Source organism: Castanea sativa, chromosome 11 (assembly GCF_040712315.1).
Source record: "Castanea sativa cultivar Marrone di Chiusa Pesio chromosome 11, ASM4071231v1".
In the NCBI taxonomy this organism is placed as follows: Eukaryota; Viridiplantae; Streptophyta; class Magnoliopsida; order Fagales; family Fagaceae; genus Castanea; species Castanea sativa.
This window is the reverse complement of record NC_134023.1, coordinates 37,802,458-37,815,885: the sequence shown is the minus strand read 5'-3', so window position 1 is coordinate 37,815,885 and position 13,428 is coordinate 37,802,458. Positions and strand designations below refer to the sequence as shown.

General features: G+C 30.9%; 1 protein-coding gene across 6 annotated transcripts; it reads right to left on the bottom strand.

Annotated features, from left to right (window-relative positions):
* Positions 1-605: 605 nt before the first annotated feature.
* On the bottom strand, positions 606-7,583 carry LOC142615248 (uncharacterized protein At4g06598). 6 transcript variants are annotated; one of them, XM_075787973.1, is made up of 6 exons: positions 7,360-7,583; positions 5,779-6,491; positions 4,726-4,830; positions 3,159-3,234; positions 2,438-2,564; positions 606-1,007 (listed from the first exon to the last, which is right to left on the bottom strand). In XM_075787973.1, exons 2-6 carry the CDS (start codon positions 6,327-6,329, stop codon positions 886-888), a joined length of 981 nt encoding a protein of 326 aa, XP_075644088.1. In that variant the 5' UTR covers positions 6,330-6,491; positions 7,360-7,583; the 3' UTR covers positions 606-885. The 6 variants fall into 6 exon arrangements, with proteins under 6 accessions (XP_075644088.1, XP_075644086.1, XP_075644087.1 ...); XM_075787971.1 differs by having other exon boundaries at positions 5,779-6,468; XM_075787972.1 differs by having other exon boundaries at positions 5,779-6,457.
* Positions 7,584-13,428: the final 5,845 nt, after the last annotated feature.

The window sequence follows — 13,428 nt, the reverse complement described above, 5'->3', positions numbered from 1 at the left end:
TTATTCAACGGTTAAATTTTCAAAATATGTAGCAATCTTAATTTGTTTAGTGAGACTTGTAGCCCTAGGCTATAACTAAATTTGTAGCCCTAGGCTACAACTAAATTTGTAGAGAAACAGTGTCCTTAAACTTTGGTCCCCTTAACAATATACTAGGTCCTTACAAACAAAAATAAAGTCGAAGAAAAATTTTTATTTAAATAAAATTTTAAAAGAGACGTAGCTTGCAACATTGATAATGAAATTATTATGTAACGATTTCAAAATAAGAAAATTCGTAAAAAGAAATTGTAAGACTTCATGTGCGTGCGTGTGTGTGTGTGGTCAATATATGAAGCACTCTTTTTTATTAGATTTTGTATAATTTAAGTTTCTTAATGACCACCATAAAAAAAATTCTTGCAGCCAAATGTTGAACTTGATGGCACAAAGATGTCTGGAGCATTCAAGGAAGACACCTTTGTGATTGCAGTCATGAGACCCGTATTATGCTTTCTCATAAAACGGAAACATAAAATGTCTCCGGCTCTTGTGAGATTTTGGATTTCCTTGAATGGTCTGAGTCTAATGCATCCTTCAGTATGATTGGTGTAGGTCCAAAAATAAACATAGAGAAAATTGTGTCACTTTCTCCTAAAATGATAAAAGTAGTCCCTAGAACAGCAAGCACCATAGCCTACAGGATACCTAAAGACTACAGTTTATGAGTAAGACTGAAAGAAATGGCTATGAAGAACAAGCAGTAGCTTTGGCTGGATCTGCTTCAAACATAAAGAAGATGAAGCAAAAATCCGGGGTGCATCAACATAAAAATCCAGTATTATTATTATTATTATTTTGGGGGGGGGGGTTGGTGTGTTCAACTAATGTGAAGTTTTCCCAAATCTAACATCTGCCATGCAGCCTTGCAGTTTTGGACCCAAAATACGTGCTGACCTTGCTACTCTTGGATTTTGCAAAACCAGATTTGAGAGACTCGAGTTCCTTCTTCAGAGACTGATATTCACCTGTAACAAAAAAGGCGGGCATGATATTCAAAAATTAAAAAATAAACAATAGAGATAATATTCATTACGAAAGATGGCAGCTCATGATTTTGGTTAATGAAGATTCATTGCTCAATGATAAAGTCAGTCACCTAAGCTTGGACCACTATCAACATCTTTTGAAAGTTCTTGAAATTAAATCCAAGATTACAAGCACCAAAATAAATACTAAATGAATCCTGGCTGGTAATAGAAGTTATAGTTTCTCATGTGTAAGTGACACTAGGGAACCCTGAAAGATAGCAAAAGAACTGCTACAAAGCTGATAATAGTTTGAAATACAGTTTTTTTAATTACATTTCTTTCAAATATCATCAGAATTCAGAACATTTAAAATACTAACATGCTTAACGTTGATGTTACTAACTGTACCTAAACTGTAATGCTGTCAACCAATGGTCTTAGAAGGCCAGATAAGGTACTAACAACTGTTACTCGAGACAATCAAGGGCAAATCAAAGATGCTGTTTTTTTTTTTTTTAAAAGATCTCTTTACATATATAAAATATCATTTATTTTAATCACAATTTATTAGAATATAAAATTATCACTATCTTTGTTAAGTCAACAAATTTCCTTTATGACTCCAGATGTCCAGTGCATGATCCATTTTTATTCCCTTTTCTGTTTTCTTTATAGATATGGACTTTTTTAAATCTTACAGATATTTAATTTTTAGCAAAGAAACAAACTCATTCAAAAGCAAATAAGGGCATAAACTTAGAATACAAAAGAAACACCAATAAAAGCAAAAAGCCTAAGATCAGAAGATAAGAAGATCTAATATCTAAAACAGAGAAGAGAAAAGCCAAAGCAATCTAAAGAATTAACAATTTCCACCCCAAAAAAAAATGATTACCAAAAGTCTGATTCCAACAAGCCAACATGTCATTAAGACCAGACCAACAGACTGTCTAATTCACTTCAAACTAAATGACACTTGTTATAAATTCTTATCAAGTAAATGTTCATCATTCATGAACTAATTCGTGTATGTTACAACCTGTCTCCTCACTTAAAATAGAAACTTCCAGATTTGTAGGAAGATTTACCACTTCACTAGGTTTTTTAATTTTTTAATTAGTAATTACAGACACATCTTTTGGTACTTAAATCCACGACCTTTCCCTTCACCTACTCTTTACAAGGGACAGAGGTGCCATTTGTTTCCACTTTCACTAGTTTGGCACTCTACTACAGTAAAGTTAACTTATCAGAAATTAATTGATTAATTTATTTATTATCCTAACAGATGAACAATGCGGCTAGACTATCATCTAATTAAACCAGAAAGCTAAAATGTCTGCTATATAACTACTCTTTTAAATAATCAATGGTAATTGACTTTCTGAGTTACCCATAGGTGTCAACAGAAAGATATACAAACTTACACTCCATAATAAATTTTTCTTGCTGCAGTCTGGCCACCTGCTGCTTTAAAGTGCAGTTTTCCAGATACAGAGCAACACGTTGCTGAAGAAGAGAATCAACTCTGACAGCCAACTCTGATTCAAAAGTCTACAGAATGAGATAAAACCTATTAATTAAGTTCCCAGTCGCTTCCATGAAGAGGGATTTCATCGGAAAATGGATACAGAAAAATAAAAATTATGCTAACATGATCCACAGGATACAAAGAAAAAAATAGAAAAAAAAAAAGAAAAAAAAGAAAAAAAAAGAGAGGAAGTAAATTGGTTGACATATTGCATTACAATGATGCTGTAATTATTACAATGAGAAGACATGGGCCAAAGCATACAACATGCAGAATCCTTGAATATTAATTAACAAGAGCATAATTATAACAAGCTGTGAAGAGGTGTACTTTTCGTAAATATTTAATTTCTACTTTGAGAACACACCAAATTGTGGAAACTTAAAGCTGGGGAGCATAAATATTGATATTCTTTTCTTTCAATTTTGACTTAGAAAAAACAGCAAATATACCCTTTGTAGCATAATTTACCTACGAAGTTTTAGATAATTTTTGGTGACATATATCATTTATTGTTTGTATAATGAAAGAGCCCTTTGCATGCAGAGTCAACAACCATATTTCAATGAAGTAGCAATAGCTCCATAATATCTCATTTTGATTTCCTGATAAATTACCTGCAAAACATCTACGGTACTTTCCAGTTCAGCAATATACTGGAGTTTACGAACTCTTGAACGCTGCCCAGAGTGCCTGCACAAAGTCATCAAACCAGTTAAATTTTACAAAAGGCACAGGTTCATAAGTAAATATGAATTACCATGTATCAATCTGCTTAGTTGTTTGGACGTCAGAATTTTTGGATTTTAGTCATTATGTATATGGAAACTGTAAAGGAAATGTATGTACATAGCAAAGGATACAAAATAATATGGCCAGTGATGGACTTCCACAGTCCTTTTCCAGACATAAACCCCATTCTATAGATATGTCATCCAAATTTGGGACCCAAAAGCACATGCCAATGGAGGCAGAGCAGTGACACTCTTCAGACGCATATTAGGCTCCTTTTATTTCAGCATAAAATATTTTCATGTTTTCAATAGAAAACATTTTCTTTTTTTGTAGGAAAATACTCACACTTGAGGGGATGTGTGAGTACTGAAATTGATTTTTTTTTTTTGTTGGTTGAGAGTGAAACTCTGAAAATAATTTCCTAGTTTTCAGTAACACTGAAAATCTCAATGTTAAAACCAACCAAAAAAAAAACTCACAAAAAGTCAATAGGTAGGAATTGTTGTGGTGGGAGAAGAGAAGGTGGTGGTAACATGGGAGTGCAAGCAGAAGGAATGTAGTAGTGATGGCGGTATGGGGGAATAGGGGAGGGAGTTGGTGGTAACAGTTCAGAGGAGGGGGTTGGGGGGGTGGGGGTGGGAGGAAATGGAGATGGTGCTAGGAATGGGGGGAGAAGGGATGAGCCAGGTGATGGTGGTGGAAGTTTGGAGTGGTGGCAGAGAGGTGGTAGTGAGAACGCAAAGGATGGGAGAGGAAGGTGATTGTGGCAATGTGGAGGAGAGAGGGCAATGGTGGGGGTAATGGTGGGATGGATGTACTAACGGTGGCGGCACTAAGGAGTTCGGGAGAGTGGAGGGATGTAGGGTAGGTCATAAGCTTCTTATGGAAAATAGTTTATGCTTTGTGAGCACAAACCATTCCTGCCACTTTGAAGTAATCTTCCAGTAATCAGAAAAGTATTTTTCTATTGGCTAACAATTATCAGTTGCACCAAACATCAGAAAACACAAAAAACTTTTTTTGGAAAATAATTTACACAAAAACAAATGGATCCTAAGTAGGAATGTTTTGTCTTTGAATCCATATTCCAAATTCTTGGATACTCCACACATATGCCCATAGAAATTTCTTCAAGGAAGAGTACAAAGCTGATCCTGACAGGGAAGTTTAGGGCAAACATGCTTAAAATTGTCATTAGATTGCTGACAGAGTTTACTAATTACAGAGTAGAATTTCCCCCAGATTTTTCCTTAGTTATTTATGACAATTCTTGATCATCCATCCTAGAAAACACTTCAATGTCTAATGACAAATCTTTGCATATCTGATTTTTAGAGCCTTCAACAAATTTTAAAAATACAAAGCTTCCTAACTGCACAATAAATACAAAATGTTGTGCTACTGATAATTATATTTTCAAGAATTAATTACAGTTAGCAATTAACTAACTGCTTTCTGAGTGCTTCTTTTGACTTGCAGTCGTCCCCTCTCTTTGACAACCAAGAGAATGGTGCTCCTTTACTCTGACAAGCTTGCTCACCAGAGTTGCATAAACTAGATTGAAGACAAACACCATTAGAGGTGTAAGTTTAAAAAAAATTACAAACTGACAGATGTGAGGATAGTTTTTTATTTTTATTTTCTATTGATAAGTAGAATAGATTTATTGAAAATAAAAACGCTCCAAGTTCATGATATTGAACACAAAGAGTCCAAAAAATTACAAAGAAAAGCTAAGGGAGTTGTGAAATTCAACTTGACAGATACATGGATAGATGCATAAATGTTCATTGTTCACTACAAGACACCCCCCCCCCCCCCCCGCCAAAAAAAAGGAAAAGAAATAGAATAACTACAAGACTCATATACACTATGTCTGATGTAAATTTTAATCACAACAACAGTACACTTCTTTCTCACCTATGCATGCCATCTTCCCCTAGCTTGAGATAATTTTGTCAAAATAAATTGGGCAAAGCCAGCTGATATTATGATGTCTTTTCTCCCTTGCAAGTTTGCAACTCTATTACTTATATAAATTGCTGACATCTAAATGATTCTAATAAAGGATTCTGAGACATTTGATATCAACATGAAATGACATGAATGAGAATCGTATTAATGAGTTCTTAAAAATTTTGTATTATTTACGTGCAATTTCTACTTCAAAATTGGAAAGAGAAAATGTGCAGATAGACTATCACTTAGCTGTTGTTGTATGCATTTCAAGAGCAACACATAAGCACTTGAATTTTAAAAAGCTGATGCATTTAAGACATTGGTAATAACCACAACTACCAGAAGTCTAGAATTACTACAACGATATGCAATATACACTAAACTCTTCAACTAACAGAATTACATCCCTGACCATAACATAATAGTCTACCCAAACATAGCAAAGTGCACATTCATCGTACGCTTAGGAAATACATGCTGGTACCAAGCTTATGATAGCGAATGAATTCAACACATTATTAACAAGTCAGTTCAGATTCTAACCGTTTTACAGCCTTGTTCTCTGTGTTGAGCTCACCAACTGAACGACAATCCCCTTTTGAATGAGAGTGAGTAATAGCAGAATTGCAAAGACTCCCATCTATGTAAGGCAGAGGATCCTGAGAAACATATTCTGACAATGCTGAAACTATTGCATTCTCTGTAAAGGTTACATTGCTTTTTTGACGAGGAGAATTGGGACCATAAGTACAAGCTGACTCCAACCCACTACAAGTCTTACTAACATCTATGCTCGCATCATCTTTATGTGGAGTCAAACTTGGAAACACGTCTTCAAGAGCGTCCAAAAGGGCAACAGAGTCGCTAACTGATCGACGATGGGACATTCCTTTGGAATTTGAGACTGTGTCACCTAACAAGTCTTCAAGCCATGCTGGCTGCTCATCTAGGATGGAACTTTGGGAGCACGACTTCTGGTGCCGGGGATATGATTCATTGATGTGCAGGGGGTGAGAGACAGTGTCATGAGTTGGGCCAGCGATGGGTTTCTTTTGAATTGGGCAACGCGGAGGAAGGTGAGCTTGCCTTGACATTGTGAACTTAATTTACAGGGTGTCCATCAGCTTCCCATAATTTAACACAATTAAGCTTCTTTCTGTCCCTTCTTATTACCAAAAAAGAAGACAACATTTCCTCCCTTCATAAGTTTAATGCCATATTTCTGCCATCAATCTAACCCAACTTATGGAAATGAACTTTACAAGAGGGAAAAAATTATAAACTTGAAAAGGACACAACCAAGATTTAACTGAACAAAAAAGCAAATTCCTTGTATAATAACACTTAGAAATTGAAATTACAAAGAGCAAAAAATTTTGAACATTCTTTGCATAATTACATATTGGGCACTTATAAGCCCCACAAAAGAAGTTGTTCTCTAAAACCTTCAATAACTATAAATACCCAATTGAATTTTCCCCCTCTCCCTCTTCCCCTTTTTCTAGTCTTTACCATTAGAAACATGTTTAGGATTTTCTTTCTTTCTTTCTTTCTTTAATTCATTTGCTATTGGTTTTCATTTGCACAACAATCAAAGCCCTCATATAAACTCAAAACTATGTATTCTCTTCCATTCATTCACTTTCTCAGCAATCAAATGGAATATTAAGAAATACTTCACAAAACTGTCCAAGTTTAAGAGTCCAGATGTCCAATTAACAACTTATGATACCATAGTACAATGGTAAGAAGCTACATTCATCATCTAACATGAAAATTAGGAATCACAATATATCAACCTTGAAAGAAAATAAATAGTTAATTCAATACAACAGTTACACTATACAGTGTCAATCAAACTCTACCAGGACTGAATGGAAGTGAAAAAAAGAAAAGAATACCAATATAACCACAAAAGATCCAAAATTTAATGGAAAAAAAAAATAAAGAAAATTTTTTTACATGTTTATTGTTATTTAGTATTTACAGTATAAAGTTCCAACAAAGTAGCTCCAAATGAAAAACCCAGAACCAAAATGAAAACTTTGAAGGAAAAAAAGAAGTTACAAATTTTCAAATCCACTGTCTTGGGTAGGAATTGTTTTTCCGAGAAACTTGGCTTACCTTTTTTTTTAATTTTTTTTTTCCTCTTTAAGTTCTTCAGTAACAAAGAGAGAGAGAAACACAGAGAGGGAGAGGCAGCGAGTGAAAGTAGGAAACGTGCACCGCTAATCCTTAGGTAGCCTGGCTCTGTGCGTGTCTTGCTCTCTCTCTCTCTCTTTTTCTCACTCTCTCACTCTCACTGTCAGAGTGTTGTACGGATGGTATGATAATGGGGTTTTAGGCCTTGTCAGCGTTCAGTCTGTGTAAATAACAAAATTAATAATATAAATATAAAATAATGTATATGATCTTTTCTCCTGCTATTATATGGTTTTTTTAATATTTATTTAAACTCTCCCCTCTCCCAGGTGTTTGTTTTTATATATACGGGTTCAGTCCAAGTTATATATGGCTTAATTTTAAATAATATTACACTATTTAATAACTTATTAAGAAATTTATATTTTGTAAATTTCATCGTTAAATTACATATTCTATATGTTCTAAATATACATATCAAATTTCATATCAATCGGATTTTATTTACTATTTGATTCATAAACTCATATTTTATACATTATTTTAAACTAAAAAAACTCGAATTTATACAATTGATAGATGCCATAACTATTAATCTTTGATCACCTTAAAATTTTACGATAATGAAGACTATATAAAGATAATGTAATCCAACGGTTGATTATTCAAAATTCACATTCAATTAAAAAATATTAATTGATGTAACATCACTTAGAATTACACCAAGTATAACTTAAACCTAACTATATATATATATATATATTCGAGAGAGTTTCAACCTATGGTTTTCGCTCCTGATAAATGATGATAGCACTTTATTATTAGACTAAGACACCAATCGATTTTTTATGTAGGTGAGAATTGAACTTAGATTTCTTATTTAACTATCAAAGACTTTATAATTTATCAAAATATTAGATTTGATAAATTACATAAGTTGAGTTATTCTAGAAGTACACAATATTTTCATAATAAATTTTAAGTGTCAGGTTGTTATTAGTTGTTACGGATGGCAAAAAAAAGTAATTTAAGTTGTGAAACTAAATTATAACCAATAATTATTTACTACCTATAATTGTTGTGAAAATATTGTGGATGTATCACTTCTTATAACCAATTTTACACATATATTCACAAGTATAATTTTGCATATTTATATCATTACCATAGAACATTATCATACTTATATGGCTAAAATGTAAAACTTATCCTCTAAATCACACTAGAATTTATTTCAGTATTCTAACTTTACTTTCATTCATTTCAATCTTCTAAGTTTTAAATTTATTCAATTAAACTCTCTCCGTCAACTTTCATTAAATTCTTTCTAAATAATTATTCTAAAAATATTTTTCAATCATTAATTGGATTTTTTTTAATTACAAAAATTTGAAGAAAAAAAAAATTAAAAATTTGGACAATTTAACTGCAACATTTAACAAAAGTTAATGAAGAGACTTTAATTGAATAAAATTAGAACTTAGAGGGCTAAAATGAACAAAACCAAAATTAGATCTCTTAATGAATTTTGGTGAAACATAAAGTGTGGGTTTTTCATTTTAGCCTACTTATATTGTGCTTATTCATGCATTTTATAGTTGGCTTTGGAATAATGTTGAATAAATAATTTTGTGCTTAAAATAAATTTTAATACATTAGTATGTCTCTAGTAGGAGAATGTAATTAATTCTAGCAAAATTTGTCAAAAAAGGCACAAGTGAATTTGTGTAAAGAATAAGACTAATGGACTACATTTTAACATGTGCCATAATGAAGTTTAAGAAGGTTAGTCTTTGAGCCCCATTATATCAAGGGATCAAAAGAAATTCACACTAAATCTAAGTCAAACTCGGATTAGGATTCCAACCTACTCAAGCTTTATTATTTTTGGCATAAGTTTCAACTCCAATGTCATATTGTGGTCATTCAAATTAGGCTAGAAAGATAACTCAGAGAGATAAAACTTTGTAATTTATGAAAAGTCCAAATTATGACGTAAATGAGCCAAAACAGTCCAGTTAAGTGGAACTTAAAAATCAATGATTTTTTTTCCAAACAATAATTCTACTTATAAGAGGATTTCTTAGACTATTTAAATTATAAAGGCTTTTCAGGTCAAAATTCAAGGATAGTTGCCTTAGAACGAAATTAGGGTTTTACTTAAAGTTTCTTTTCAATTTTTAGCGTATTTCTTCGGTGTAATGGCTTGCTAGAAGCTTTGTTAAGGCACGGGTTGAAACCCAACCTTCTTTTGGTATAATCTTAATAATACTTTGATGATTTTAATGCTTAAATTCTTGTTATTTATTTATTTATTATTATTGAATTTCCTATCTAGAAAAGTTTTTAATTCTGTATAATTCTTTAATTTAACATAAACTTTGAGCTCATAAAACATTTGGGTTCCCTGTGAATTCATTCACTAGTTTTATATTGTCTAAAATCAATTAAATTCATAGAATTACCTTTAGAAAGTTAATTATTGTGTTCTTATTGTTAAATCATCTAATATCGTCCTTAATATGAGTTTTAGTTAAGTTATAAATCAAAATTTGATAGAACTACCAATAGATATGTTGTGTATGGATCCCTAAATTTTAGTGTTTTAAAATTTGTTGTTTTCCTCAATTTGATTTTTCCTTACCAACCAACAAAAATATATCTTCTTCTCAAAAAAAAAAAAATTGTATCTCTTCAAATAAATTTTATTAATTGTTTTAATTTTATTTTATCTTTTGGATTGCTAATCAAATCCATTTTGCAGTGGATTTCACACGTTAGCCTCACTAAATAATTATTTTGCGATAATCTTGCATTTAGGAGCATTATTGAAATCGCAGCATGTGACTAGTCTAGAATCGCTCAAGACAAATGTTAATTGTATATTAATAGGTAAAGCTAAAAGAAAATCTAATTGGAATTCAATTAGAGTCTAATTTTGCGTCATGTATCCCATATAATCTAAGTTTTAAATTTTTGTGCCAACTATATTAATTTAGTATAAAAATTGGATTTCAATTAGAGTTTAATCTTGCGCCACGTGTCCCACCTAATTTAAAATTTAAAATTTTTGTGTTAAATGAGTTAATTTAGTGTAGAAAACGAAGAGTCCAATATAAATAAATCATAAAAAACCTAATCATATAACTAAAAACAATTTAAATTTATAAGTAATTTATGTAATCTACCATGACTATGTACGGTCCATTACTAACTAAGTTATATATATAATATATATATATATATATATATATATATATATATATATATATATATTAAACCATAGTTTAGAGAAAGTTCAACTAGAATCAAAATTAGATTTTGCTTTTGTTAGCTTTCCATACAAATTAAACTGTTTAGATTTTTCTTATTATTTTTTCTCTGAACTGATAAGCATATTTTTTATAAAGATTTTATTCATATATTTGTATGTGAAGATATTGAACGTAACAAACTGTAATTGAACTGAACGATCTCATACACCTATCCCTATTCAATCTAAGAGATATTATTTGACCAATTTACTATTTTATTTTGTGTTGTATTTAGTAGAATTTCACTGACAATAATTGTGAATTGATATTGTGAAGTCACTTCCCCAATTAATCGGTATTGTCCACTTTGGGGAGCCAGTCCCTCACAGTTTTGTCCTCGTCCCCGAGTGCAGGCAGGATTTTCACCCGGACCAAGGGCTGGCCTTGTAATCGCAAGCTTGACACCAAGTCCCACATCGGTTAGAAGTCCCTCCCACTCATGGTTTATAAGCTTCTAGAGCGACCATGAGTGTACCACTACAACACATGTGTAGTAATGGTACACACATGGTTGCTCCAGAAGCTTATAAACCATGTGTGAGAGGGAACTCTTGCCGATGTGGGACTGCGGTGTAAAGCCCCCAGAGGGTGAAGATCCGTACGCTCCCTCGTCGCTTGAGAAATAAACCGTGAGGGACTGGCTCCCCAAAGCGGATAATTCCGATTAATTAGGAAAGTATTCTCACAGATATTGTATATATAAATTCGATAGTGATTTTCAAAATTATAAACGTAAAAATAATATAATGAGAAACTTGGACTATCATGAAAATTGCAAGAAAAAACTATTTTAGTACCTACAAATATACTGGTCAAACTATGTCCTATATGTTTAATAATCCAAGCTAATATCAATAGCACCACTACAATTCATCATTCCCGTGTGTAAGCATGAGTTACATACTAGTCTATATAATAATAATAATAATAATAATAATAATAATAATAATAGGTGAAACTGAGAGAAACTCAAATTAGAATTCTAAATTAGAGCTTCAATTTTGTGTCATGTGTTCTAAATTATTTTTTCTTAAAGAGTTTTATTTCTTAATTTTAGAATCAAATGTGAGACCACATCATAAATATTCATCCAAATAAGTTATTAAGTAAAAAAACCAAAGAGTTTAAAATAAATGAATCGTAAAAAAAAAAAAAAAGTGCTTCACAATAATAAATAAATAAATAAACATGAAAAATTTACATTTTATACCTAATAATATCCTTATAAATTTTTTTAAAGAGTTAACATAATATAAAAATGACTATCAATAGCATTTAAATTATATATATATATATGAATTATATTATGTATCTAATTGTATATCTTTAAGTGTATCCATGCATATGCATTGGGTTACAAGCTAATATATCTTAATAGGTAAAAATGAGAGAAAATCCAATTAGATTTCAAATTGTAATTCAATTAAAGTATAAAATTTTGCTCCATGTGTCCTATCTAATTTAAGTTTTTAAATTTCTATGTTATGCGAGTTAATTTAGTGTAAAAATTAGATTTCAATTAGAGTTTAATTTATGCCACGTGTCCAATTTAAGTCTTTTTTTTATTTAATTTTTGAGCCAAATGAGTGAATTTAGTGTAGAAAACAAGAAGTCTAATATAAATAAACCATAAAAAACCTAATCATATATCTTATGCTATATAGTCCAATATAAATAAACCATAAAAAACATAATCATATATCTAACTCTATATATAAAACTAGCATGTAACCCATGCAAACACATGAATGTATTTAAAATTAAACACAATTTTTATTATAAAAGAATAAATAATTAGTCAAATTATTATTAAAAAAATAGCATGTAATACATGTATTCATGCATACATATAGATACATTTAAAATTAAACACAATTTTTATCATAAAAATATAGATAATTAGCCAATTTTTTTAAAGTAAACGTAATTAATCACATATTAAAATTCTTACCTAAATTTAATACTATATATGATCATTTTTCTTTTTTAATTTTTAATAAGATAGATCGTGCGGTTATTTTTGTTCTATGGTGATTTTTATTGAGTAGATGTGATTTTTTTTTATAGTTCATTAATATTGGATTCTTAGTATTTTGCATTCATTAACTCATTTGACACAAAGATTAAAAAACTTAAATGGACACATGACACAAATTTAAGTAGATAATTATGATATGATCTCCACATAAATTTAGACACATGGCGCAAAATTAGATAGTAATTTCCAATTCTAATTGAACTTTCTCTGCCAAAGGCCTTGTAACTGAATTGACACCTCCCCATGCATAAAATGCTTGGGGGTCTAGGGGGGAAATGGTTCGAGTTGCGGTGTTAGTAGTATGTTGTGATTATTTCTCAAAAAAAAAATTGAACTTTCTCTAAGCTCTACCTATTTATATATATATAGACACATGACACAAATTTAAGTGGATAATTATGATGTGGTCTCCACATAAATTTAGACATATAACACAAAATTGGATAGCTTTTCATACAGTTTAAATTGTTTATATTTTTGTTGTTATTTTCTCTGAACAAATTAGCATTTTTTTTATTGTTTATATTTAGATATTTTGTATGCGAAGATATTGAACGTAATAAACTGTAAGTGAGGTGAACAATCTTATGCACCTATCTTTATTCAATTTTGGAGATACGATTTAATCAATTTATTATTTTATTTGTGTTGTATTTAGTAGAACTTCGCAAACAATAATTGTGAATTAATATTATATAT

Coding starts and splice junctions, on each gene's coding strand:
- LOC142615248 (XM_075787973.1), bottom strand. CDS start 6,329: ATGTCAAGGCAAGCTCACCTTCCTCCGCGTTGCCCAATTCAAAAGAAA. Junction 4,831..5,778: donor GAGAACAAGGCTGTAAAACG/GTTAGAATCTGA, acceptor TCTTCAATCTAG/TTTATGCAACTCTGGTGAGC. Junction 3,235..4,725: donor AAAGAAGCACTCAGAAAGCA/GTTAGTTAATTG, acceptor GACTTTGTGCAG/GCACTCTGGGCAGCGTTCAA.